We start from the raw sequence: 27,880 nt of genomic DNA, 5'->3' as shown, positions 1-27,880 counted from the left end.
GCTTGTGTTTGTTCTAAAATTTGATAATACAGTAGTAGTGCTTGTTCTGAAATCTAAAATCTGAAGTTGTACTTGTGTTTGTTCTGAAATTTTAAACTTTAGCTTTGAAATACGAAAATGTAGTAATACTTGTTCCGAAATCTAAAATCTTAAGTTGTAATTGTGTTTGCTCTGAAATGTTAAACTTTAGCTTTTAAGTCTGAAAAATATAGTAGTGCTTGTTCTGAAATCTAAAACCTGAAGTTATACTTGTGTTTGTTCTGAAATCTGAAAATGTAGTAGTGCACTACTAGTGCTTAGCTCTTGAACATCACAGTACCGAGAAGCTTGTAGCCTGTGGGCCGGGTCGAGTGAGTCGTGCATTCGTGTCGTGGCTTGGCTGACCCGCAGCTGCTTGACCCGGAGCAGCATGCACGCTGTGAAGAGACACGAATGTCCACTCCCTTTGCCCATGGACGAGGCAGCAGCTGAACACAAGATGGAATCTTGACCACTGTTCGCGCTGGCACTTGGCAAATCCCCCCTGAACCCAATTCCCTGTCGGTTTTCTCCCACAGCCAGTGAAACCAACAGCATCGACGCCTCTATGGAACCAAGAGCCTTGCAACCTTTCTCTTCCTTTTGGTCATTTCCATAAAGTAAAACGCATTACCGCACAAATACACAATCTCACTGCGACCATCACGGATACACGCAGTGCTCAGTTCAGTATAGCTCACGCATTTAGTTGCCTCACCAAAAGCGTCCAAAATTCCTTGTGCCCCCGATGGAGAAAAAGCAGCCAAGCCTTGTTCGCTTTCGCTTCGCCTCATCTGCTTGTTCCTCTCCTCGTGTCGTGTGATCGTGTCCACACTCTCCTCACTGCCACTGCACACGCCGCTCTCCTCTCTAGCTTTCCTTTTTGGAGCTCTCTTCTTGTCACCACTTCCACCCGTGTTGCCTTTCAAAAATCTCTTTACTTTCCCCGCGCATTTCTTCTTCTCCTTCTCCTCCTCATCTCTGCTATAAAAACTCACTCACTCGAATACTGGATCGATCAACCACTGCTCCCTCTCAAACAGCAGCTGCCAACGATGGCAGATTCCCACCATTGCTGCTGGTTCTTGCTGCTGCTCCTGCTCCTCGCCGCGTGGTGCGTGCGCGGAGAGGCCGAGGTCGCCAATGGCGGCCACCAGGATCTCCCTCCGCTCCTCTCCTTCAAATCCTACAACCCGGCCGCCGCCGCGCTGGAGAGCTGGGTCGGCGGCGACCCGTGCTCCGGCGCATGGATCGGGGTGAGGTGCAGCAGGGGAAGGGTGGTCGGGGTGTTCCTCGACAACGCCTCGCTCGTCGGCGGCGTGGCCCCCCTCCTCGGGCTCGCCCGCCTCGGCGTGCTCGCCGTCAGGAGGAACTCGCTGTCCGGTCGTCTCCCTCCTCTCGACAACTCCACCAGCCCGAGGCTGAGGCACCTGCTCGTCTCACACAACCAGCTCACCGGAGGCCTCCGCGTCTCGCTGCCTTCTCTGGTCACCCTGACAGCGGAGCACAACGGCTTCCATGGCGACCTGCGAGCTCTCAGCATCCCGATGGTGAGGAGCTTCAATGTTTCACGGAACATGCTGGATGGGGAGATCTCCGGCGATCTTTCCAGGTTCCCGAGCTCGTCTTTTGGCGGGAATCTTGGCCTCTGTGGCCTGCCTCTTCCGAGATGTGTTCATGCTTACAATGCGTTAGGAGATAGTGTCGGACAATCTCCTAGTGCGGCAATGGAGGAGGCTAGTAGTGGTGGTAGTAATGGAGGATTGAGTAAGCTCAGTGTGACGGCGCTCATGGCGACCGGCATTGGCAACGCGGCGCTCATGGTGATCTCGGTGGCTATCTCTGTAGCCATGTTCGTCTACATGAGAAGGAAGCTCCGGTCATGGAAGGGTGCTTCCGATGCGGCGCTGAGCTTTGAGGAGGAAGACAAGGTGAGGAATCGGGAGGAGAAGGGGCAGAAGAGCAATGGTGGTGGACTCGTCTGCTTCGATGGCGGCGAGGAGCTGAGGCTGGAGAGCCTGCTCAAGGCGTCGGCGGAGGTGCTCGGCAAGGGCGTGTCCGGGAGCACGTACAAGGCGGTGCTGGAGGACGGCATCGTGGTGGCCGTCAAGCGCCTCAGCGCGCTGCAGTTCCCCGGCCGGAGCAAGGCGTTCGACCGCCACATGCGGCTCGCCGGCCGGCTCCGCCACCGCCACGTCGTCAGCCTCAGGGGCTACTGCAACTCCAACGGCGAGCGGCTGCTCGTCTACGACTACCTCCCCAACGGCAGCCTCCAGTCCCTCCTGCACGGCAGCAACGGTGCGTGCCGGCGCCGCGCCGACTCGATCGGTCGCCATTGACGCGATGCGAGAGGTGTTCTTGATTTGTTGCTGGTGTTTGTTGCAGGAGGCGGCGGCGGCGGGAGGAGCCTGGACTGGGCGGCGAGGAAGGCCATCCTGTTCGGCGCGGCGCAGGGGCTGAACTACATCCACACGTTCCCGGCGAGGCCGGCGCTGGTGCACGCGAACGTGAAGCCGTCCAACATCCTCCTGGACGAGCACGGCGCGGCGTGCGTCTCCGAGTGCGGGGTCATGCGCTACGCCGCCAACATCCAGCAGTCCATCCCGCAGCCGCCGCGGTGCCCGCCGGGGCTGTTCCTGGACCGGGCGGCGGCGGCGGCGGGCGGAGGAGGCTGGCACGGGTACGCGGCGCCGGAGCTGGCGTCCGGCGCCGGCGCCGCGGGCGCGAGCGCGACGCAGGAGTCCGACGTGTACAGCTTCGGGATGGTGCTCCTGGAGGTGGTGACCGCCGACAATGCCGGGGACGGCAACGGCGGCGGCGGCGGCGGCGATGGCGGGGAGGATGAGACGATGGGGTGGGTCAAGATCGGCATGCTGTGCACCGCCGAGGCGCCGGAGGAGAGGCCCAGGATGGCGCAGGTGCTCGCCATGATGGGCGAGTTCATGTGAAGTGAAGCAGCTGCACAATCAGTTACTAGCATGTAACTGAGTCTTTAGCTTTGCTAGCATTAACAGAAGAAGTGCAATGAGAGAGAAAAAATCCTTATTGAGTGCAAGAACAGCATGTACGCGTGCATGATGTTTCGGGAAATTGTAGCGCAAACTGCTTAATCTGTTGGGGATAAATCTCATGTATTTCTCGTTAATCAGCTGCACTGCAGATCTGCAGTGCAAAGCTACGATAAAGATTATCAGTAGCACAGTACCCAGTACCCAGTAGCCTTTATCTTCCTGATATCAGATTTGGAAAGAGCGAAATCTGCAAGCGTTCAGACAAAAAAAAGAAAAAGAAAAGAAAAGAAAACGAGAAACACTCAGGGGTCTTCTGGCTGGCTTTACAAGATGGTAGGCTAGACAATCTGGGTTCAAGTCATTCCCTAATGTTCGCGTCAAAAAAAGAAAACCTATCGGCAACGAGTCTGATCTCAAAGATCAAAGAAGAGTCAAATATTCAGATACGTCATGATCTGATAACTAACCTACTCCTATATCATTCCGTCCGAATGACATTTCATTATATAGCATCCCAAAAAGAAAAACTAACAGGCAATGACTTGAGAGTTTTCCTTCTAGCAGCCCAAGTTTGGCTTGAGAACCATTTGATTTGGTAGTGGCCCGGCCCATAGCTTTGCAGGTCTCACTCTGCTGGGTTCACTGGGCTGTGCGCCTACTAATAAGGTTCAGAAACCAGAACATACTAGTAATTTGCCCGTGCTAACGCTACGGCTATATTTAATAATGCAAATCTAATATATGATTTCAGACAATAAAAAGAATGGTTTAATATATTACTAATTATATAGCTATGTATAAATGCATGTTTCCCACAATATATATTGCTTGCTAACATTTGCAAACTCTATACACAATGCAATCCATTTGCATGTATAGAAGAATAAATAATCAAGCTTCATTGAAATTGCCATTCAAACAGGAAACGAAACAAAAGTAAACACTTTAGCATCACTCATCTTGCTGGTGTTGATGCTTCCGACAACTGCATCACATCGCTGAACTCTGAACAAAGCAGAATCTAAAGCATGCATTTGCAGCAAAGATGGCAATTACCCAGGGCCTCTTCTATCCAGGGTCTTCCTGAGTTCATCCATCATGCTCGTCCCGTTGGTGTTCACGATTCTGACAGCTGCATCACACAAAAGACAATGTTAGGTGCAAACTAATGTGCAAAGCTACGGATGAATCATGGTCATCTCCAGCTAGCTTTATGTCAGGTGGTCAGATGCAGCGTTTATATGCAGCGGCTATCAAATATCAAATATGTACAATACAGAAAGCAATGCAAACATGGGTTTATATGCAGTTGGTTCATTTAAAATCTGCCGCCATCGAATTGTTGCCCTTGGAAATGGTTATATGCTACTGAAGCAGAACATGGAAGCAACTCATTTAAACAACCCTACAAATAGGGGTTCCAGTGACCTGGTCGGAGAGCTTGTGGCCGTGGACGGAGAGGAAGAACATGGCGACAAATCCATCATGGTGCCCCATCATCAGTCATTTCCTGACTCAGGCCTTATCCTAGCTTGAGAAAAGATTAGGCCTGCTATCTAAATTAGAGAAAAATATGCAGATAATAATTTTCTCACACACATTCACATAATAAATTGTTTTCTCCCAGGTTATCCAGAAAATAATCACTTGAGTTAGAGAAACATATAGATTGAGTCTAAAATCAGTGTGAAACAATAACTTGGCATTCATTTTTATTTTCAATTTTCTGAGTAGTGTATGCTATAGTGCGAGGGAGGAAAATTAAACAGCAAGTATATATTCATTTTTATTTTATAATTTCTCTCTATTTCAGTAACTTTCGAAGAGATGCATAATAGCCATTGATATTGGGATGCACATACATAAGAGACGTGACACTATCATTCACAATCACATCCACTAATTTCATAATTTTGCATTTGAACTGTAATGGTTGAAGGAACGGAATCAAGCGATGATTTCCTTGTTCGCAGCACGGTGGAGAGGGTTCCGGTGGCGGCGCAATGGAGCAGATGGCACAGGATCCTTGGCGGCGCGAGGGACTCAACCAAAATATTTGCACTGCTCACTTTTATCAATTGAGAAGAACATGCCTTGCAAAATGCTTTTAAATGATAAAGCCAATGAGTGTTCCCTGTTAAATAGAATGTTCCACTTAAATAGAGAAGATGTTATTTCTCAGAATCAAAGCAGCACTATATGTTGAACCAAAATAATTGTAGTATGAAAAGATGAGAACTAAATTCATGTGCCAATCCTGACCACTATCCAAAGATGATCAATTGTTGTAATTTTTATTGGTGCAAACAAATATATTGTCAACCTTCATCATAAAATTAACAGGTCAGCATATGTATATCTAGCATTTTAAGTGGTTTATTTACCTATAATTCAAACACGTAACATCCCTTGGCTCTTTCTTTTCCCTTCAGATTATCATCATGGTATAGTCCAGCAGCTACAACCCTTCATGCGCACTGCATAGAGGATACTTGTTGCCTATATAAGCATGGTAAGAAAAAGAAAACGAATTCGCAAGCTACAACCAATTGGAACAGGTACATTCAGACCAAATAAACCAGCAATGCGTAGCATTGTTTCACAAACCAATCAGTTGTTCATGTCATGATATGAAACAAGTCATCATTCATCTTCAAAATACTGTACCGACTGCTCAAATAACCACATGAATATATTTCTTCTCTCTAAAAGAACTCATTGTTTTCTTCAAGTGACAACAGCAACTCAGATAGAGTATTTTTGCAAGTGTTTCGGGTTACTCATTTATAAATATACTTCTGCATTGCACAACACATAATATAATATATTTAAAAAGAGGTGGTAAAATCATTAATATATTAAAAAGGAAGTGAGAACTTGTTAATATAAAGGAAACAGTTAGGGCATGTTTAGTTCGTGAAATGAAAATTTTTGGATGTCACATCGGTTGTTTGACCGGATGTCGGAAGGGGTTTTCGGACACGAATGAAAAAACTAATTTCATAACTCGCATGGAAACCGTGAGACGAATCTTTTCGTCTCACGATTTTCCCCTTAACTGTGCAATTAATTTTTCTTTTAATCTATATTTAATACTCCATGCATGCGTACAAAGATTCGATGTGATGTTTTTGGAAAAAACTTTTAGGTAACTAAACGGGGCCTTACTATTCTCGAGCATCTCCTTTACCAAATGAGCACATAGTACTTTTGAATGTTGATTCACATTACCTACACCATAGAGATGAGAGCCCCATGCGTCAAATAGGCTGAGCCTGTCAAACTGCCACCGTCAGTGCGTCCACGTCTGCTCCTGTATGGATGGCTCAGCGTCCCTGTGTGGACGTCCGGCGCAGCCACAAGTGGCTGGACAATGCAGGCACTACCGACGGCCAACGGCAGAGGGCTTCTTCTTCAGTGTCGGCTTGGGCTCCCAGTGGATGCATCGGTCGGCTGAACTTGTCAGACCACCACCATCGCACGCCGACTAAATCATTTGCGCTCGTGGCAGGGGCCGACAACTGCAACACGACTACTCCCCCTTCTTCCCGGCCGACGCGACAAGCGGCGGAGTGGGGGGATAGGCCACGGCACTCGCAGCGAACCGGAGCCGGAGAGGCGGGTGGTACGTAAGAGGATAGCGATCTAGCGACAGAGGAGACAGCGGACGCGAGGTCGTGGGTTCTCGGAGAAGACCGGCGAGGCAGGGGACGAGGCGGAGATTGGTGGCGACGCTGGCGACAAGGACCACGCCGGGTCGTGCCTATGCGGCTTGGGGGCGACGACGACCCAGGCGACTCCAGATCGGTGGCGGCGCGATGGTGACGGTTAGGGGAATCGGTGGCCGGCAAGGTTGGAAAGGGAGGCAGCCGGCGATGGTGAGGGGAGTGATGGGTGCGGCGGTTAGGGCCGGGATGCGCGGAGGGGATGGGTGCGATGGGCGGTAGGGGAGCGAGCGTGATTTGGGGGTGCGGGAGGGGCGCGCTCTTGGGGGAGCGACGGAGGGGGTGCGAGCGTCGTGGGGCCGTTGGATTCAATGCAGATAAATATGAGCTGTTGGATCTGTAAGGCGTAATAATGTAAGAGTGTAAGATGAGAGATGAATAAAATCAGTTGGTGAATTATAGAGTAGATGCCACGAGCCTACGAGGAAGACGGGAAAATTCAGAAGAGGCGATGACCCGACGGAAAAGCAGCGCTGGCTGTGGTTCAATGAACCATCCACGGTTCCACGCCAGTACGCCACACGTTGCCTACTTGCCTGTACGGTACGGTCAATTGCAGTGAACCTGACCCATTCGGCTAGCTTCAAAGAACCACATTAGAAGTTACCATCAATCTTCAGAGTTCAGCTACATCACGCCAGTACTAGGCTCTTCAGAAATTTTACCGAGAAACAGAACACACTGCAATTCCCGGGCAGGTCGGGCAGCCGCCCCGGTTCTGCCGCTGCCATCTTCATTGCGGTTAGCCGTCGACACGTATAAAAATCACTTGTCACTGAAAAACGTTACTGGTCGCCCGTGCTTTACGGCGGTACTAGCTCGCAATTGCATACAGCTGCAAAACTCTCGAGCATTTAACTGTACTCGTGAAAGATGAGGAGTCTGAATCTTTGTTTGGCCTTTTGCATGGCCATATCTGCAACAACAGTTCCTTTTTTTACTGTGCACGATGCATTAAGCCTAGAGAACAGTTAGGCTAAGTAAAAAAAAATAACGAAGTTAAACTGTGTTTACCATGGAATCGTACAGTTGGTAGCCGGTACAGCTGCGCTACCACTAAGACAACTCATATGTGGACCACTACTCAACAAGATGCACATGGGCAAACATGCTTCAATGATTTCGGCCTTTGGATCCATCACCGAATCACGAACATCTCTCCAGGCCAGCACTACGATTTAACAGCTCGCAGTTTGAAACTTTGAATGCAATAATTTGCGTCCAGCCTTACTGCCACTCGCTACTCTTTGGTCATTCAGAACACAAATTGGAGCGCTATGACCACAAATTGGAGTTCTTTGGTCATTCAGAGCACAAATTGGAGCACTGAACATTGTATGCTACTGTTTTTTTTAATCGTAACTACGAGGTAATTACAATCTTGAAGATGATTGTACTACCCTGTCGTTCATTTAACATAGCACAGTTTGGAGTGGTGAACGTTTGTGCAGGAGAGATTTTATATTTATGGTCTGAATTGTTAATCTCTCGTTAGTTCCCGTATGATATATTTTAAACGATAGGCCAATAGATGACAATCAACATCATACAAGTGTCACCATGTACTCATGTTCTTTAAACTGAAAAGAATCAAATAAATCATCTCAATTCATACAAAGAAAAAAAAAGAAGAGTAAGTACATGGCCGCCGCCACAGAGAAATGGCGCGAAACCACACCCTCCCTCCCTCACACCACCGCCGACTCATTAATTACATACACAAATCCCCCCCACGCGACGACCACACGACGACGGAGACACGCACACGACGACGACGAAACGGATCAGCCCGAGGCAGATCGAAGGGGATCGATCTAGCAGAAGAGGTAGCCGAACACGGCGGCTGCGAGGGAGGCTGCCGCGAGGGGCACCGCGGGGGCGGCGTCGGAGGCGGGCGCCGGTGCCGGCGCGTGGGCGGCTGCCGCTGACGCGACGAGGGACGCGGCGATGGCGGCGACCGCGAGCGCCTTCATCCTGAGACCGGCCATTGTCTTCGGAACTCGGAAGAGGATTAGGGCTTCGACTTCTAGATCTTTCTGGCGAGAAGCAGAGAGATGGGTAGTAGTAGTAGGAGGCGGCTTGTGGGGAGGTGGAGGTGGAGGAGGAGGCGGGGGTTTATATAGGCGGGCAGGTTAGGGTAGGTCGTACGCGTAGGGGTGGTGGGGTCGGGTTGGCAGGGGAGACCGACGGGGAGAGGCGCACGGCGCACGGCTGGCCGTTTGTTGGGTTCCGCGGGTTTGGTGGTGGGGCGTTGCGGTTACCGACTTGCCGGTTGGGATCCTCTCTGGCCAATGCACGCGCGTCTCGCGTCGTCGTCGTCTGCTCTGCTTGCTCGCGTGAACCGTGGCCAAGTTTGTGGTGGTCTTCTTTTTTCCAGGCTTTTGTAGTAGCTGTTCATCATCAATGTGCACCACGAGTGCACATGCTTCGTTCTTTGCTGTCGATGTGAATCTTGTTTTTTTTTTTGAGTTATAGAATACTGTTCACAGTCCATTGAGAGGTGAGAACTATAGTTTCTTTTATGTGACTTTGTTGACACGTTGACTATAACGGACGCTTAAGCAACGGTAACATGACAACTAGCAAAGGCCTTTTTTTAACCCTTTTAGAAGTCTTTGCAATACTAAAACGTAGAAGTCATTTGGCTAACAAAAAAGAAATCACGTGTTGATTGACTGTCTCCTGTTTTTCCTAGTGGAATAATCAACAAACACACATTCTTTATCGAACTTATAAATGGTATTTTTTTTAAAAAAAACTATATATGAATTCTTTAAAAAAATGTTTTACATTCTTTTCTTTCAACTTTTATAATAGTTAATGCATTAAGTTTTTTTTAATCTTCAAACAATTATCACAAATTATTCATGTATTTAACCATTCCGCATAAAAAGAGCACGATAAGGACTTATTTTATCGTTTGCTCTTCATCTTGTCATTCCAATCATATTTTGAATTTTCAAATTGATTTTTAAGTTTTTCATGGTATTTTATTTTTCAACATTGATTTCTATGTCATTAAGAACATATGTACAACATAAAGAATTTATCCATATTTTTTTACTACTCCCTCTGTCCCATAAGTGATTTTGGATGATGTAATATATCACAGTATAATAAACTAGCATGGTGGCCCGCGTAGATTGCGCGGCTAGCATCATTATATTTTCTATCATATAATAGTATATATGTTTTCTCATTATATTATTTAAATATATTAAAATGACAACATAATTTTAAATTTTGCGATAACTTTACAAAACTACTAATGTGTAATATTCATATTGTATTTTATATACGTTTTAGTTATTAATTATTTTTAATATCAAATTTTAGTTATTTGTAAATTATATATATTCATATATGGACTCTATACTCGTCTTTTAATATATTATTTTAATTCCGAATTTTCTGTAAATTGTATTTCTATATAGACTCTATGATCTTCTTCCAATATTATTTATTTTTATTTCTAAATTTTTATTATTTCTAATTGTATTTTTATGTGGACTCTAAACTCATCTTTCAATATTCTTTAATTTTTAATTTCGAATTTCAGTTACATCTAAATTGTATTGCTATATTGACTTTAAACTCTTCTTTCCATATTTTTCTTAATTTCGAATTTTAGTTATTTGTAAATTGTATTTTTATACGGACTCTAAACTCTACTTTTAATTTCATTATATTTATTCCAAATTTTAGTTAGTTTTAAATTCCTATATGGACTCTATACTCTACTTCTAATATTCCTTATTTTTTTAATTTCGAATTTATTTTTTTCTTAATTGTATTTCTATATGGACTCTATACTCTACTTCTAATATTCCTTATTTTTAATTCCGAATTTCAATTATTTCCTAATTGTATTTCTATATGGACTATACTCTACTTCTAATATTCCTTATTTTTAATTCCGAATTTCAGTTATTTCCTAATTGTATTTCTACATGGACTCTATACTCTACTTCTAATATTCCTTATTTTTAATTCCGAATTTCAGTTATTTCCTAATTGTATTTCTACATGGACTCTATACTCTACTTCTAATATTCCTTATTTTTAATTCCGAATTTCAGTTATTTCCTAATTGTATTTCTATATGGACTCTAGTCTCATCTTCTAATATTCCTTATTTTTTAATTCCGAATTTCAGTTATTTCTAAATTGTATTTTTATATGGACTCTAGTCTCCTCTTCTAATATTCCTTATTTTTTGATTCCGAATTTCAGCTATTTCTAAATTGTATTTTTATATGGACTCTAGTCTCCTCTTCTAATATTCCTTATTTTTTGATTCCGAATTTCAACTATTTCTAAATTGTATTTCTATATGGACTCTGTTTTTTTCTTTTTCTCCGATTAATGTGAGAGTTTCTAGGCTGTGAGAGCGAACGTGGAGGCTCCTTTTTCTATTCCTTTAATAATATAATAGATTTAGATAAACCGTTTGTCCACATTCTTTGTACTAGAATGCGTAATCTATCCAAAATCCTTTATATTAGGAACGGATGGAGTAACAGTCATTACAACTTTTTATTTGAGAGAAACATGCATTACAACTTATAATCAACTGTAGCGGAACAATGAGACTATACACAACAAAGAAGCAAAACCCAGCTCAGGTTGCACGAAGATGGATTCAGAAGATCAAGAGTGAAGGGGGGCAAGGACTCATGGGGGAAGAAGGCCAGCCTAGTGGGAACAGCTGGCGTGACAGTTGCCAAATGGCCCCCCACGAAATTAGCTGTCAAAGCTAGATTCAGCAATGCGGCCGGCCATCCTTCCTTCCTTCCTTCTCTTTTGTCCATTCCCCCATTCCCCTACCCCTCTGAAAATTCCAAGAAGGCCAACGATTTTTTGCTTTGCTGCGATCGCGACACTCTCGTGTAGTACATTCACCAGTAGTTCGCGCATGGAATTCAGAGTGAAATCCGGGTCTAAATTTGATTTAACCCTGATTGCAACGTGCTAACGAACGGACGGACGCGTCGAAAAACTACAAAATAGACGTCAGTTTTTTCTACGAGCAGAGCGGAATAATATCCTACCAGACCACCAGCACAACACAATGCCGTCCTCCAACTCCAGGATTTCGATCCCTCTGGAAGGTCGTGGACGAAGAACAATTCAATTCTTCGGAAGCAAAAAGTCTGCGGCAACCATTAGGAACACGCGTTAGGTTCGTTGTATAAGGGGGTGTTTAGATGGGGTTAAAACTTTTTAGGCTATGTTATATCGGATGTTTGGATGCTAGTTTAGAGTATTAAATATGGACTAATAAAAAAACTAATTTCATAAATGAGAGCTAATCCGCTAGATGAATTTTTTAAGCCTAATTAATCCATAATTATCAAAAGTTTATTGTAGCATCACATTGTTAAAATCATGGCGTAATTAGACTCAAAAGATTCGTCTCGCGAATTAATCCAAGCTTATGGAATGGGTTTTCTAATTAGTGTATGTTTAATACTCTAAATTAGTGTCAAACATCCGATATGATAGGGATTTAGAATAAGTCCCTGTAAACCAAACAGCCCGTAAGTACCACTCCTGCTGCCGTCCAGTTGCAATTGCGTTTTCTCCTTTATTACTCCTATTTTTCTCTCTTTGTCCGTTGCTTTCGCGGCGTGGGGTGACGCGGGGTACGCGCGTGGTTAACCGCCTTTGCATTTCCTCCTTCGACTGGACGCACGCCGAGGCCGTGACCGTGACCGGCGCCAGATGGAGGGAGGGGAAGGGGAAGCTCGCGGGAGTCGTAATGATTCTGTGCTTGGGTTGGATGTTGGGGGTTGAACGAACCGTAGAAAGTGGTAGAACGCGTTGCCATTTTGGACATTGCCAATGCAACACGAATGATCGGTCGTTGTGGAATACTACGCATTTTTGGTTAGGAAAACATGGTACGATGTCAGATGCTCGTCTAGTCGTGTGATACTGGGATTAGGCAAGTTGTGCATTGCAATTTGTACGTTGCCAACACGAGTGATCGGTCGCTGTGGAATACGCATTTTGGTTAGGAAAACATGTCAGAAGCTCGGTATACCCGATTTTGCGGTTGAGTGACAGCCATGAGAAAGAGACGAGGGAGGTAAAATAGACTTGTTATTTTGCAGTGTACAAATACTCAATCAGTTGCATACTTGCAATGGGCTAATGGTCACCAGCCCATTCATCCTCGTATCACTGGGTTATTAGGCCTGCCAAGTTGACAGATGCCAAGGCTGGCTATTTGGGCCATTTCGTCCACCCGGCGCCCGCAGCCGCAAGCGCATCGCCAACGCCGTGCCGTGGCCGAGCCACCACCAAGCGGCAACCAGACGAGGCTTCACCGGCACCGCACCGCTTCACTCCGCTCTCACAGTCTCACGCACGCACGCCAGCAGGCGGCACGCAACGCCTCGCTTCACGGCCTCGGCTAGAGAGACGCGTGCACGCGAACGCAGATGAAGCCCTTGCTGCTCACGCCGGCCGCGCGGCTCGCGGCCGCGGCGCCGTCAACGCTCTCGCGGCTGCTCCGCCTACAAAGCGGTCGCCACCATGCGCACGCCTCCTCCTCCTCCAACCGCCTATTGCCCCCTCTCCTCCGTCCTCCTCGCGACGGTTTCCGCGGCGGCCGCCTCATCTCCTCCTCCTCCTCCTCCTCCTCCTCTCAGGTCTGGCTTGCGCGCCCCAGCTCTTGTTTGGCCTGTCTTGTGGGGGTGGTTGCGGACCAGGTGTTCGACGGAATGCCCCCGAGGTGAATATGGCTGACTCTGGCTGATGCCGCTTTTTCCCTGCGTTGCAGATGGCGGCGCCTGCCGATGCACCGGGCGGATCCGCGGACGCGTTCGAGGTGATCCGCGCTCACCAGGTGCGGCCCTTAGCATCGTGATCGCCCTTTTATTCCTTGGACACCTCACTCCTTGTTTGTGATGTCCCCGAGGAGCGAGGAACCTAACCAGGCAGTAGCTTATGCAACTAGGGGTGAAAACGATTGGAAACGGTTGGAATCGCTAGCATCTCTTCGGAAACGATGCTTGATCGGCCAGTAATTGACCATATTTATCATTTAAACTACACAGTATCGACATTAATATGATGCAGAAAGAAATTAGGAAAAAATAAAATTTAAAAATAGCCAAAAACGGTACGGTCGGAAACAGTACCCTTAAACGGAAACGGCGCCCGGTCGATCGGTAATTTCCGTGACCATTTTCACCCCTATATGCAACATACAAAAAACACAAATTAACTTGTTCTGGGTCAGTAGTGTCCCGGAGATTCCACAAATTTAGGATGTGCCTGGTAAATGTACAAATGTAATACAGTCAGTTTCTTTTTAAGAAGTCAAACGTCAAATATATTCCCAGGAAGGATTAGTTATGGTATTGTGAAACAGGGTTGGAGGCTGTCTGCTACTCTGCTGTGTGTGAATGTTTCAACAAATTAATGTTGCAACAAGTAGGCATCGCATCAATAATTAACAATTACATGAAGAAGTTTCCATAACAAGAATTAGACCTACAGAGAACCAATTGTTTACTAGCCACAACACCACCAACTGAGCTTTTGCAAACCTTTCCCTTGTCAATTCCTGCAAGAGTCTGAGCAATCAACTTGCGGAACAAGTGTGGAACTGTCAGAAGGGAAACCTTCAACTTCAATGATCTATCTTTTAGTTTTTATCATTTCTCGATGGTCCATACTCAAACAAGATTTTTGTTATCGTAGGAAAAAGCTGCTCGACTTCCTCCGGTTGAAGAAATACGGACCATTCTGGACCAAAGTGTTAGGGGTGTCCTTGCCACCCATTCTCAGGTATTCTGTAGACTAATGAGTAGTGGTTGTATTGCCATGTACAGGGCAATCCTCAAGAGCATGGAATAACATGCTATTTTGTTACAGGGTCATGTTGGCTATCCGTCTGGTTCAATGGTTGATTTTGCATGTGATCAGGATGGTTCCCCCATATTAGCAGTTAGTAGTTTAGCAATTCACTCAAAGGTAAGATATAATTCGCTTTTATGATCTTGAATACATGATAAAACTATATACTCACTGTTTCCCATGCATGGATATCCCTGTACATACACACAATAACGCTATTACTACATTGGCATAGATGTTTGGACATGCAAAGTAAATAACTAAATATGCATACAGATGTAAAATGCATGACCACTAGCAGTGATATGAAAATAGTACTGCAACTCTACATTCACCACCAGTCCAGCTGGAAAATTTTTCATTGTCATGTTTTTCCTTTGATGCAAGCTTCTTGGATTCTGATACATTTTTTTTTTTTGCAGAATCTCTCTGAAAATCCTAAATGCTCGCTTCTGGTTGCCAAAGACCCTGAGGACAGAACAGATACTGTGATTACTGTATATGGTGATGCCACACCTGTAATGCTCCAGATACTGGCCTGCCTATACCCTTGATTCTTTTCTGTATGACACTTTCCTATATCATATTGTTCATGTTACGTAACAAATATAGATCTGTTGGTCTTTGTATTATGTTTGAAAGGTTTCAGACCAAGAAAAAGATGCAGTACGAAGTGCATACTTACGAAGACATCCTGAGGCATTTTGGGTATGCTATGTGGACAATTTTATTATTTTGGAAGCACATGTTGTCTTATGAAGTACTGATTTCTGATGAAAAAAAATGCCAAATAAGGTTGATTTTGGTGACTTCTGTTTTCTGCACATCAAGCCAAAAGCCGTGCGATATGTGTCTGGGGTTGCAACTGCCATCCTTGGTTCTGGAGGTACGTTGCCTTCTTCATTGCCCTAGTTGAGCCACTGTTTGAAAAGTGAAGGTTATCCTTTATAAGAACCAGGTTTCAGGGTTCGATATCTAATCAACCTTTTATTTGCTCATTTATTTGTGAGTGCTGAGTAGCCATGCTCCTCTATTGTGTTTCCACTTCTAGTATTTGTACAAGAATAGAAACCATGACAAATGGTTTGATGATAATGGTGCCTGATTTTAATGCTATTGTGAAACATCCCCAGAATTCAGTGCTGCTGAGTTCAAGGAGGCAAAAGTGGACCCAATATCTCAATTCTCAACCCCTATTACGGTGTGTCCACATTCTGTTTCCTTTTTCCATCAATAAGGGGCATCACCGTAGATATGTCAATCGTTAGTGTAATTATGTTAAATTTTAATTCCATGCAGAGCCACATGAATAAGGATCATTCTGATGATACAAAGCTCATTGTGCAATACTCAACCACTGTCAAGGCAAGTAAACAAGAAAATTTATGTACAGTTTTTAGTCACAAATGTTATTTGGCATAAAATTTTAGGCAAATCACATTTGCTGAGCTATTGTTCCGCAACTAACTATTTAAGTTATTACTGAATGGCATGTATTCAGTCATCTTGGTGTGTTTAGTTTGGGAAAAGGAAAACACTCTTGGGTTCAAACATACTGTTGCTGTTTTTTTTAGGGAAGACCTACTCCGTAACTGAGAAACCATGGCTAGCTGATGTAGGATGGATTCACAAGAGTGCTGTCTATAACCTCACCCAGAAGTTCCTCAAGTTAAGCGCGACCTGATGACCTGATGTCCTGAACCCACACGACCACACCCTATCACCTATCCTGGTGTTGCGCAATGATCAGATTTAGCAATGCATAGCCACACAACTAGATGCTCTCAATTTCTCATGGGAATGGAAGCCAGGGAGGCGTTGAGAGTTGAGGGGGTTGATTACCCAGTTCTGTAGTTTGGGTCCAACAAATTTATACCATTTATTTTGTAGCCTAGCTGATATTTTTGTGTATCCAGTTTATTGTTAGCAACAAGAACTATAATTCTATAGCTTGCACATGATGTGCGCACTTTTGCCAGCAAGGCCTGTAAACATCACTTTGCCAGTACTCTTGAACCATATCCAGATCACAATAGTGTGGAGTAGTGGAACAGGAGCCTGTCTTATTTCCCTCCCCCCCCCCCCCCCCCCCCCCCCCAAAACACACCTATTTATGCTTTATGTTACTCTTATCTGTTGTCTTTTTAGTTTATACACTATTATACCTTATATATTAGACAGAATGTTCTTTTTTTTTCTATGTACTGTGTTGAAAAAGATAAACCATCTCAGGTGGACTTTGCTTACATGCTTGATGTGGATAGTCTTGGTTTCAATGTGAAGGTAACTCTTTAATTTCCTTGTCCTACTCTTATACTATATGAAATTACATAGATGTTATGCTGGAATGCTGCAAGCCTGCAACCAAAGAACCAAATATATGAAATACTGATGTTACATTTGATACAATGATAACAATGCTTCAACGACGAACAATCAACAAAGCAATAAGATTTAGAACTTGATAAGATTCTGAAAGCAAAGGTTATGCTTCCTGAATCCTGATAGCATTACAGTTTAAGGAAAGAATACCTATAGATACCTTGAATTTTGGAGCCCCTCATTGGCTTTATAACGACACACTTAGTTCTATACATCTTTGAACATATCTCGTTGAACCTTAATGTGCTGCAGTGTCCACTCAATCAAAAGCCAACCTTGAACTTCTAATATAAGCTTTTGCATTTGTCCAGGCGGGCTATGATGGAAGTGTTCTGAAGCTGCGTATCCCCTTCCCTAGGCGTGCACAGGACAGGAAGTGAGTCCCCGCAGTCCTGCACTGCGTTCTCTTAAGCCTTTTATCTAAACGTCCGAATGATACTTTATAATTAATGTCTATGATATGATTATTTCAAATATAGATATCTTGAGACTGACTACATTGTTTTTTCTGTTCTTTTATAGGGATGTTAAGACACTTATTGTGGAAATGCTCCAAGCTGCAAAAGCCTCATCGTCTTCTGCTGAATGAATGTCCTGTTCTAGAAAGGGACGTCTTTGTCCTTGTAAATGAAATAAAGATGTCCTTTTCGATGAGTTTTTTCTGATCTAGGAAATGTCATGTTTTTACACATGATATATCACAATGCCACAGCTTAACACCGAACAGATGCCAATCTACTTGTATATTATTTACACTGAAACGCTCCACCGTGTGTACATTTCTTACTTGTCTTAAGTCTTATTGGAACTTTGGAAGTCTGCAGATGCAGCTACCATCATCTCTCATAAATGCTAGCGAAATGCGTTTTTAGGATAGCATTTCAGCAAAACCACTTTTTGAACATGGCCAAATGTCCATTTTCTTGAGTTTGAGTGATTGCTGCCTTGCTGGATCTCTACTGCTCTACTCACCCACATCTCTCCTCCCATCACGGAATTGCTGCTTGCTGGTATTCCGCGGCAGCTAGGGATGAAAACGGTCGGAAACGGTATTATTATTTTATTATTTTCTCGAAAACGAACGAAAACGGTCGGGAAATTTTCATATTTATGAATTTATCTATTTAGTGCCAACTTCAATGCCACGCTGATAGAAATTAAAAAAACTAAAATTTGAAAACGGTAACCATTGGTAAAAATGTTATTATTATATTAGTTTTGTGGAAACGGTATCGATATGGTCGGGAAATTTTCATACCGTTTTCACCCCTAGCCGACAGCGATGTTTACAACTAGTACTCTCTCTTAACAAGGCAACAATCATATTCATACAACAGAAATGCGAGTGTTGCTACAAGTGATGCCATGAAGAGACTGAAAAGAAATGAAACTGTCACAAAGGATTCATCGAAGTGATCATATTCATGATCCAGCATTTAATAAAAAATGACAGTAAGAAATTTCTAATAAATCAGCAAGATGTAGATATGAGGCCTCATAGGTAGAAAAAGCCCCATAGTGGATGTCTAGATCCATGAGTGTAAAGTTTCCTCATGTTCGGATACTAATAAAAAAACTAATTGTAGAATCCGTTAGTAAACCGCAGGACAAATTTATTAAGCCTAATTAATCCGTCATTAGCAAATGTTTTACTGTAGCACCGTATGTTAAATCATAGAGAAATTAAGCTTAAAAGATTCGTCTCGCAAATTAGTCGCAATATATGCATTTAGTTATTTTTTAGACTATATTTAATAATTCACGCAGGTGTTCAAACGTTCGATGTGACAAGGTGTAAAATTTTAGGGTGGGATCTTAACAGAGCAATAATCACAAAGAAACATGGAACATGACTACTGCATATAACATGTCAAAAAACTTTTCTTCAACTCAAACGACAGGATAGAGCTTACAATTACATACTATGAATTCCATTGGAGCGCAGACAAAGATAACATATGTTTCAGCAGCCTCTAATACTCAATTATCAATAGCAGCCCGAAATTTTTTGCATGCAAGAGAAGGTGCAAATCAGACGATGATACGAGCAGCGGCCGTCGGTGTCAGCGAACAGAGCGCAGCCGTGGAGCCGAAACCCCCGACCGGATCAAGGACTGATTTGTAACATATTTGGATTTCTACCAGTTTTTTCAACCCAAAACAGGAGATTATGTGAGAAACAGCAGTACCGCTACCATTAGAACAGCCACGTATATGAAAAATGTAACCTTAAAATAATGATTACACTTGTATTAACTTAATATATACTCCCTCCATCTCAAAATGTTGAACGCTATTAACTTTTTTAAACATATTTGACCGTTCGTCTTATTCAAAAAATTTAAGTAATTATTAATTCTTTTCCTATCATTTGATTCATTGTTAAATATACTTTTATGTATACATATAGTTTTGCATATTTCACAAAAGTTTTTGAATAAGACGAATGGTTAAACATGTTTAAAAAAATCAACGGCGTCAAATATTTAGAGAAAGAGGGAGTATCTCATGCTTAAGGTCTAACACAAGCTTTTTCTTTCTCCTTCACCTCAGGGCTCAAGATCAAGAGCTGAAGGAATTTTATCATCATCTTACAAGCAAAATGGGATTTACGTAAATAAATTATATACAACAGGGGCTTATGTGAAAAAAAGTACCTCTTGTGGGTCCCATCTGCTACCTCTCTCCTCAGCCACGCCGTGCTCCTTTCCCTCACTCGCCAGTCGCCACCCTCGCGGCCTCGCCGCGTGCTCCTTTACTGCTCTCTGCTCGCGCAGGAGGGCCCACCTTTCAGCCTCCGTCACGTCACCGCCGCCGCCTCCCGCCGATTCCTTCCTCCCCGTGGAAGCAACCCGCAGCGGCGGCGACGGCAGCGGCGTCGGCGGCGGGGACGAGGCGGGGAGTCGAGAGGAAGAGATGGAGTACAGGAGAGTGAAGGACCAGGTAAGCACCAACCCCAAGTCCCGCCCAACCCTAATGGAGAGAGAGAGAGAGGAATGCCACTCGCGCTGATGCGTCCGCGCCTCCAGATTAGATCGCTGCAACGGGTGTTCCCTTTTTGCGATTTTCGCTGGCCCTTTTCTGTTCCTCACTTAGGGTTCTAGAATTTCCGGATTTTCGGGCGTTTTGCGGCTCTTGATGTCAGTGAGACGGTGGCTTTTGTAATCCAATCGTTTTGAACTCTGAAAAAAAATGTAGCAAATGAAACAGGATAGTGACTACTAGTTCATATTGTTATTAACAATGTAGCGGTCATTCAACCGCATTTTTAGATTTAAGACAATTTATCTGATTACTGGTACTCCCTCTGTCCCATAATATAAGGGATTTTGAATTTTTGTTTGCGCTGTTTGGCCACTCGTCTTATTCAAAACTTTTTGAAATTATTATTTATTTTTTGTGACTTATTTTTTTATCCAGAGTACTTTAATCACAACTTTTTGTTTTTTATATTTGCACAAATTTTTTTAATAATACGAGTGATCAAACAGTACAAGCAAAAACTCAAAATCCCTTATATTATGGGACAGAGGAAGTAGTAAGTAGTAAAGTGACCAATGCTTAATTCCTGTATTGTAAATAGTAAACTGAAGATATAGATAACGGCAAGTTTGGTGATTGTGATTTGGGAAACTGGTGGTGCTTTCAATCACCTGTCAGTGGCCAAACCTGGCAGATGCTCTGTGGTTTAAACTTGAAATTCGACTTAGATTTGCCTGGTCTTTTTAGTTCTGTTGATGTTTGGCAAGCAGGTGCTGATAATCATCAATCTGGCAAATATATTCAACCATATATGTTTGGAGTCATGAGCATTGCAATTAAGCTTGTACTTCAGCTGTTGTTCTGTTTGCTAACAAGTTATGTATCTGCTGTACTGTCTAAAGGAGAGCTATGATGTTGTATCTCAGAAAGACATAGAAAGCCCTGGTGAGAGGTCTCTTTCTAGCAGTAAGTTGTCGATTCCTCATAGAAACTTTTTCTTTTGATATCCATAACCAGGACTCCAATATCCTTATGATCTTACCATTTACAGCTTCAGCAACCTCCAGTCTTAGCACAGCAGGAGCTTCAAAGGGCAAGAATAGTTGGAAGTTAAAGTAAGACTTAATTATTGCAATCTTTGTCATCAAATAGCATACTTGTGAAAATCAATTGATTTATTAGTAATGCGTTGTGGCAGGTCCATTGTTACACTTGCATTGACATTACTAACAAGTTCTCAGGCAATACTAATTGTGTGGTCGAAAAGAGCTGGAAAATATGAATATAGTGTCACTACGGCAAATTTTTCGGTGAGGAAAATTTCACAAATTCCGCTTGGTGACTGGTGACAGTACCTCCAACCTCCAGGACCTTTCCCTTTTGTTTCTATTGGTATAAGAATGTATTCCTTTGTATATATGTATAGGTGGAAGCTTTAAAATGTCTGTTATCTCTCATAGCCCTGTACAGAACATGGAACAGTCAGGGTGTTACAGAAGATAATAGGTGATGATTCTATCATAAGCTGCTGTTTAATTTCATGCTAGTGTTTGTTGTCTTTATCCTACTCTTTAGCAATTTGTTGTCAAGTTTTCAGGTTAAGTACATCGTTTGATGAAGTTAGTGTTTATCCTATTCCTGCCATACTTTACATGGTAAAGAATTTACTGCAGGTATGTTCAGTTGTCCAGTTCTTTCATGCTAAAAGTATTTTTCTGTTCACAATAGAAAGTGTTTGATACATTTCTCCACTTCCTGCTACCTGTCAGTATTACATCTTTGCATATGTGGATGCACCAGCTTATCAAATCCTGAAGAACCTGAACATTATTAGCACGGGTGTGTTATACCGCATCATTCTAAAGAAAAAGTAAGCTTTCCACTCTCCAGAATATTCAAGGTTATAACCTAACATATCGGCAACTCTGAAAAAAATGTTAATTTACCTGCTCACCAACTGGAAAATGTTGCATTATTCTTTATCAACATCAACATTGAAGTTGGGAATATATAGCTGGATATAAATCTGCCAGAAAGGTGCTATATTTATATCACAAAAGTCATGTACTAAAGTTCAATTGCACACTATAAATTTCATCATTGTAAGTAGAGCCACACAAACATATCATAAAAAAACTGCTTGATTTCTTTGTGCTGTTTTGTGTTTAGCAGATGTGGTGAGATATTAATATTACTTAGTACATTTTATTTTGGCATGCTAAATGTTCCGGTAGTTTACTTAGCCTTCTTACCTGACCTTCATAATCACGATGTGCTTTAAAATCTAAATTACTTCAATTTCCTCTTCACGATGTGCTGAATGTATTGTGTTCTTTCCAGGTTAAGTGAAATTCAGTGGGCTGCATTTGTTCTTTTATGTGCCGGTTGCACTACAGCCCAGCTGAACCCCTCGTAAGCAAAATATGTTATGATTCGTCTGTGTTCATTCTTAACAATATTCATATTTCTTCAAAACATCATGGTCAATTACTAAAATAATTTGTTATTTTCCAGGTCAGATCATGTTCTGCAAACCCCTATTCAAGGTTGGGTGATGGCAATTGTGAGTCACTAGGATTGGAAATAATCAGTCAGTTATTTACAAATGTTACACGATGTGTTTTTTACTCCACCAATGGAATTAATGGAAGTGCTTTCTTCTGCAGGTGATGGCTCTTCTAAGTGGTTTTGCGGGGGTATACACAGAAGTAAGTGACTTTACTACACTGTTATTTGCCCCTTTTATATTTACCTGACTTTACGAAGATTTATTTGATGTGGATTGTTCGTGTTTGACCAATGCAGGCAATCATCAAGAAACGTCCTTCAAGAAACATCAATGTGCAGAATTTTTGGCTGTACATTTTTGGAATGCTCTTCAATTTAGTTGCAATTTGTGTTCAGGACTTCGATGCTGTCATGAATAAGTTTGTTCTGACAAAATCTATCTACTCATGCTAATATTTTGATATGTTTCATTCTATCAGCCATTTTAACTTGATTGTGCAATCTAATGCAGAGGTTTTTTTCATGGCTACTCATTCATTACCGTTTTGATGATTCTTAATCATGCACTCAGGTACTAATAGCTGGATCCTGTTTTGTCTGCTCTCTTTTGAGGTTTATATACCACATTGTATTGTTTTACTTTTTTTTTTTTTTTTTTTGCTTTGCAGTGGCATTGCTGTATCAATGGTGATGAAATATGCTGACAATATTGTCAAGGTACAAATGCTGAACTTCTACAGCTGGCTTAGAATTCAACCATGTTGCATTTGTATGGCCTTAGAATTCAACCATGTTGCATTTGTATGGCCTTAGAATTTAACCATGTTGCATTTGTATATTCTTTTCTCAGCGGATTATGCCCAATAGAGATATTTTGCATCTTCCTATTGTGAATGTCCTGTTACGAGTTTAAGTAATTCTGGACTGTGAAATACATCTTGCATTTTATTCAACACTACGGCTGTTTTGCCTTACCTGAATCGCTTACAGTCTACTATACATTACACCTCAAAGCACATTTTGTTTTATACATCTTTTATACATCTCTGTATTCCTTAATAACACCTTAACAACATCTTCTATTGTGCTGTGTCCATGTGCATGCCTGTCTGGTGAATTATTCTTTATACTTACATTTTCTACATTCTGATATATGAGAAACTATGCCATTCCATATTCCATACCTGTCTGAGGAGCTATTTTAGTGAACAGATCATCCAGGCCTCTAAACAGGACATTGGATGGTTGATTGTATCCTGTTGAAAAAAGATAACTATAATGCACAAGCCTCTCTTTTGGATTCAAAACCTTGTGATACGTGAGGCACATGTATAACTAAATTTCATAAAATGTCAACTGAAGATTCTTGTATAATTATTGATGCAGCTTCAAAGACTGACTTGATTTACACACCAATTACTGTCTGCTGAAAATATTTTGATAACACTGTAATGTTTACGCATCTTTTCATCAGACATTTGTCTGACATATAACTGTAATGCAGGTGTACTCAACTTCAGTTGCCATGCTTCTTACAGCAGTTGTATCTGTCTTTTTGTTTGGCTTCCATCTATCCCTTGCTTTCTTCCTCGGATCTACGTAAGTGCTTATTGAAGTGAACAACATATTCTCTTGATTGGAGCCCCTGTAACCCATGATAGTAATCAGCTCATGCTATAATTTTCAGGGTTGTTTCTGTCTCCGTATATCTGCATTCAGTTGGGAAACCACAACCGCAGAAATGAGCTTTACTTTCATGGCTTCATCTTTTGAAGTATTGGCAAGTGGCAGCATAGAATGATTTTTGGGTGGCACCGTTGGTACTACTGCAGAATGCCGGAGAAGAGATTCATTCTTGACCATCTGACTACTCTTGAGTCTTGAGCCAAGTTCTTGATGGATTTCGGACTTTACCTCCAAGCCGAGCCAACCAGCCGACGATCAATGCAGATCTACTGAAGTTTTGACCGCTTGACTGATGATTTGAAGCTCTCTTTTGCCCGTCCCCAGATGCTTGCCATTTATTTCTTACTCCTAATTCATTTCAGCCTACTATAGCGAAGAGCGTATGTGCTACCACGTAGCAAACATTTTCTGACAAACAAGTATGTCATATCATTATCTGTAGTTCTTTGGAGCATTATCTGTAGTTTGTACAAATACGAAAGGATGATTCACCCAACTTGCGGCAGCTTCTCTGGCCACTGTTCTTGTCATTATTTGAGCCCAAAGGGGTGGGATTCAGAAACATCATCACAGTGGTGTGGACCGGCCCACAAGGTGAATTCATCTATATTAATTTTTGAGAAAAATCCATGAATTGCCATTACAAGAACCGTATTTCAAAAAATACCATCGATGAACTCAACTTTTAGAAAATGTTATCATGCGCCAACTTATCCTAGAAATGCTATCACCGTTAATCCGTTATGATTCCAACCATGTCACTCTGTTAACCCTATCACATTTTAACGGCGGGGATTGGATGGAACCCTAATACTAATAGCAATAAGTTGACTAGTAGAATAGCATTTTTTTAAATGTGTTTGTTGATGGCATTTTGCTTGTTAAGATTTTTTGATAGTTTGGGCCGGGCCGAAAGGCCACTTACATCTGGGCCTAGTTTAGACGGGGTAACCTTGGCCCGATTCATCCAAACAAGACCAGCAGGTTGGTCGGAACCCTATGCCTGACCTCCGCCTCCGATCCTCCGCCCTGAGCCGCGCGCCGCCGCCGCCGCCGCTGCTGCAGGCTCCTTGTTCCTCGCCGGTTTGCTCGTATCGCTCCGTACAACGACGCACCGGTGCTAGAGAAGACAACAGCACAGGGAGGCGACAAAGGTAAGATGAACTTCTAGATCTCTAGGGAGGATTCGTACTGAGCTACTGATTTATGCTTGCTCGTGAAATATATTGCAAGGTTTACGACCAGTGTGGTGTATTTCTTCCATTGGATTACCCTGCCCGATGCAACCCTACTTTATCAACAATCAATATGCAATTTGAGCCTGTTGATTTTTTTTCGCCTGCCCTATTGAGATAGTTCCCCGAGGTCGAAAATCGCAACGTGCTAAATCGTCCTGTAAAACTAATTTGCTAGCGTTAACTGTTTCTTTAACTAATGGAATTTTGTAGCTTTGTACCTAAGATGGAGTAATAAATTTGTCGTCGTCTCATTGTATACACACAGTGAGGGCATGTGTTGCACAGAAAAGATAAGAAAGATACTGCTGGTTCACTTTCTGTGTTTGTATCGCAAGTATCATTGGCACGGGAGCACAAATCACTGGCCACTCCAGTGTTTTGCATATTTATGTTAGTTACCCAACTTCCAGTAGTATTGCTTTGAACTTATTGCCTCTTCAAGCATAGCTCACACCTTGCTATTATGTACCTGTGTGGTAGCAGTAAGCAATTTAAGCATAAGTTATAGGTTGGGTGCTTGTCATTATATGATCTCATAATTATCCTTGTTAGAAGGCAGTAAGGTCTCTATCTCCACTATCTCGGTATCTCCTCACTTGCAATCTTTTACCGTGCTTTAAAAGATCACTGCATCACTGTTTTAGAGTCTGATTGTTGGGGAAGGTTTCCAGTACTTCTGATTTTCCACTGACATGGCTGTGTGGTTTGCTGATTAAATGATCAGGTGGCATTCTGTTCTCCAAAGAGCAGAAAACATGGTTAATGCAATAAAGGGGTTGTTCATCTCCTGGTAAGCTCCTTTTACAATTGATAAAATTTAGCTCATTTTTCTTCACCTCTATCTAGTTTGCACAATCAACTCATAAATCCTTTTTTTCAGCGATGTACCGATGGCACAGTTCATTGTTAATCTGAATGCTTCAATGCCCGCTTCGGACAAGTTCATCCTGCACATGCTTGACCCGACACACATGTTTGTGCAGCCTCATGTGGCGGAGATGATCAGAAGTAAGATTTCAGAGTTCAGAGACCAAAACAGCTACGAGAAGCCAACATGAAAGATCACTCTACCCCACAATTCCTGTGTGTGCACCATTGAAAAGATACCAACGCTTGTCTATGGTTTATAGTTTTTCTTTAGATAGTCTATGGTTTAGTATAGTTGTGTGTGATGTGACTTGTGAGCGTCATGTGCCACTCATCAATCATGATGATGTTCAAGAATGATAAACTTGCAGTATCAGAAAATGTTGTGGCTTATGACTTATTTGTCTTCAGTGATAGTATTAATCACCTGTCCATTTGGTAGCGTTGGAACATTGAGAGACAGCCTATTTCTGAAGAATCAGTTAACTTTATGTGTATTCCTCTTCCTGTTATGTTCTTATGTGATTCAATTGAAATAGAAAGGTTCACCGAATTATCAAAAACTGTACTACTACCAAAAGTCAAGAGCATATGAAGCAGGAAAGGTGCAAATTGTCTCTGAATTCAGGAACATGGAGTTGAAATTTTCAGGCAATGGGCGTCAATGCAAGAAGAAAACAAGCGCCGCCCCGTCCGCCGTTGCCTCCTGGCCCATCGTCTTCAATGCCGGCCCGTTCCTGGCATTTTCACCGTAAACACGTATGGTTTTCACTGCAAATACTACTGAAAAATTCAGCGCAAATACTACTATTACTACTACTGCTGAACAATTCAGGCTATCCACACAGTTGCATTGCTTTACAGATCTAAATGTCTGCTCTGATCTGCTCCTGCTGCCTCTTTTAATGATGAAAAGGCTGTGTTCCTCCTAGCCCTGATAATTTACTCGGTGAAAGTGAAAACGGAAAAGTACAAGAAGATTGTGCCAAGTAGAAAGATGGTGAGCTTTCTCTCTGCCGTATGCCAAGTAGTACAGTACTAGACAACCAGCGTATACTTCTCCTTAGCGAGTACGTCGTGTTCTTGTTCGTCCCATTGCAATTGCATTGCAACCTCTCTGGAAAGCTGGTGCCTTGCTAGTTGCTACCATTGCCTATACAGGCTACAGGGGAAGGTTACCCTGCAGAGTTCAGAGTACCAAACTGGCATTTGGAGCCTCAAACTTTTCAGGCATCTTGCAAGCATTAATCTTTTGGAGCATTTTTTTTAAAAAAACAGTTCAATTCATGTAGTATACACATTTGTGAAAAGTTTCTAAGGTTAAGGCTCTATTGGAGGGGGCTTGAGATTCCAAGTAACTGGAGAATATATGCGAGAATTTGTATTGTTTGAAGGAGCATGAGATTCTAAAAGAAACCGCAGCTACTAAAAGCTTCCCTAAACAAGACCTAACTATAATTCACATGAACACACAGGTCCCCTAAGACATTGAGAATTAGCCTGAAATGGGCGAAACAAAAGAACACATCAGCAATTCAGCATCCAATGCACGCTGGTAGGGAGAGAGAGAGAGAGAGAGAGTTGACAAGTTGGA

The 27,880-nt window shown here is 42.7% G+C and overlaps 4 protein-coding genes and 1 long non-coding RNA gene across 6 annotated transcripts; 4 read left to right on the top strand and 1 right to left on the bottom strand.

The window, feature by feature from the left end:
* The first annotated feature begins 950 nt into the window (after positions 1-950).
* LOC127778551 (probable leucine-rich repeat receptor-like protein kinase At1g68400) lies at positions 951-3,484 on the top strand. Its single transcript, XM_052305169.1, has 2 exons — positions 951-2,316; positions 2,404-3,484. The coding sequence occupies exons 1-2, from the start codon at positions 1,074-1,076 to the stop codon at positions 2,964-2,966; spliced, it is 1,806 nt and encodes a 601-aa protein (XP_052161129.1). The 5' UTR covers positions 951-1,073; the 3' UTR covers positions 2,967-3,484.
* A 292-nt stretch (positions 3,485-3,776) lies between these two features.
* LOC127778471 (uncharacterized) lies at positions 3,777-7,046 on the bottom strand. The gene is made up of 4 exons (XR_008018511.1): positions 6,261-7,046; positions 5,414-5,506; positions 4,458-5,163; positions 3,777-4,161 (listed from the first exon to the last, which is right to left on the bottom strand). It is a non-coding gene; the product is annotated as an uncharacterized LOC127778471 (long non-coding RNA).
* Positions 7,047-13,061: 6,015 nt separating this feature from the next.
* LOC127780927 (glutamyl-tRNA reductase-binding protein, chloroplastic) lies at positions 13,062-17,793 on the top strand. Of its 2 annotated transcripts, none has more exons than XM_052307921.1 (12): positions 13,062-13,410; positions 13,542-13,607; positions 14,468-14,554; positions 14,642-14,740; positions 15,046-15,141; positions 15,266-15,331; positions 15,455-15,509; positions 15,757-15,824; positions 15,923-15,988; positions 16,856-16,906; positions 17,317-17,381; positions 17,528-17,793. In XM_052307921.1, exons 1-12 carry the CDS (start codon positions 13,201-13,203, stop codon positions 17,592-17,594), a joined length of 996 nt encoding a protein of 331 aa, XP_052163881.1. In that variant the 5' UTR covers positions 13,062-13,200; the 3' UTR covers positions 17,595-17,793. The 2 variants fall into 2 exon arrangements, with proteins under 2 accessions (XP_052163881.1, XP_052163880.1); XM_052307920.1 differs by having other exon boundaries at positions 13,064-13,410; positions 15,419-15,509.
* A 1,905-nt stretch (positions 17,794-19,698) lies between these two features.
* LOC127780925 (CMP-sialic acid transporter 2) lies at positions 19,699-24,440 on the top strand. The gene is made up of 15 exons (XM_052307917.1): positions 19,699-19,948; positions 20,890-20,953; positions 21,039-21,102; positions 21,186-21,297; positions 21,414-21,493; positions 21,585-21,660; positions 21,757-21,857; positions 22,328-22,399; positions 22,502-22,550; positions 22,654-22,695; positions 22,793-22,914; positions 23,007-23,066; positions 23,164-23,212; positions 24,000-24,094; positions 24,183-24,440. Exons 1-15 carry the CDS (start codon positions 19,922-19,924, stop codon positions 24,238-24,240), a joined length of 1,071 nt encoding a protein of 356 aa, XP_052163877.1. The 5' UTR covers positions 19,699-19,921; the 3' UTR covers positions 24,241-24,440.
* Positions 24,441-25,156: 716 nt separating this feature from the next.
* On the top strand, positions 25,157-26,777 carry LOC127778796 (general transcription and DNA repair factor IIH subunit TFB5). The gene is made up of 3 exons (XM_052305420.1): positions 25,157-25,335; positions 26,144-26,209; positions 26,300-26,777. The coding sequence occupies exons 1-3, from the start codon at positions 25,181-25,183 to the stop codon at positions 26,475-26,477; spliced, it is 399 nt and encodes a 132-aa protein (XP_052161380.1). The 5' UTR covers positions 25,157-25,180; the 3' UTR covers positions 26,478-26,777.
* Positions 26,778-27,880: the final 1,103 nt, after the last annotated feature.

The sequence above is a fragment of the Oryza glaberrima genome, chromosome 7 (genome assembly GCF_000147395.1).
Source record: "Oryza glaberrima chromosome 7, OglaRS2, whole genome shotgun sequence".
NCBI lineage: Eukaryota > Viridiplantae > Streptophyta > Magnoliopsida > Poales > Poaceae > Oryza > Oryza glaberrima.
The sequence above is the reverse complement of the archived record's forward strand: the minus strand, read 5'-3'. Positions and strand labels throughout refer to the sequence as shown.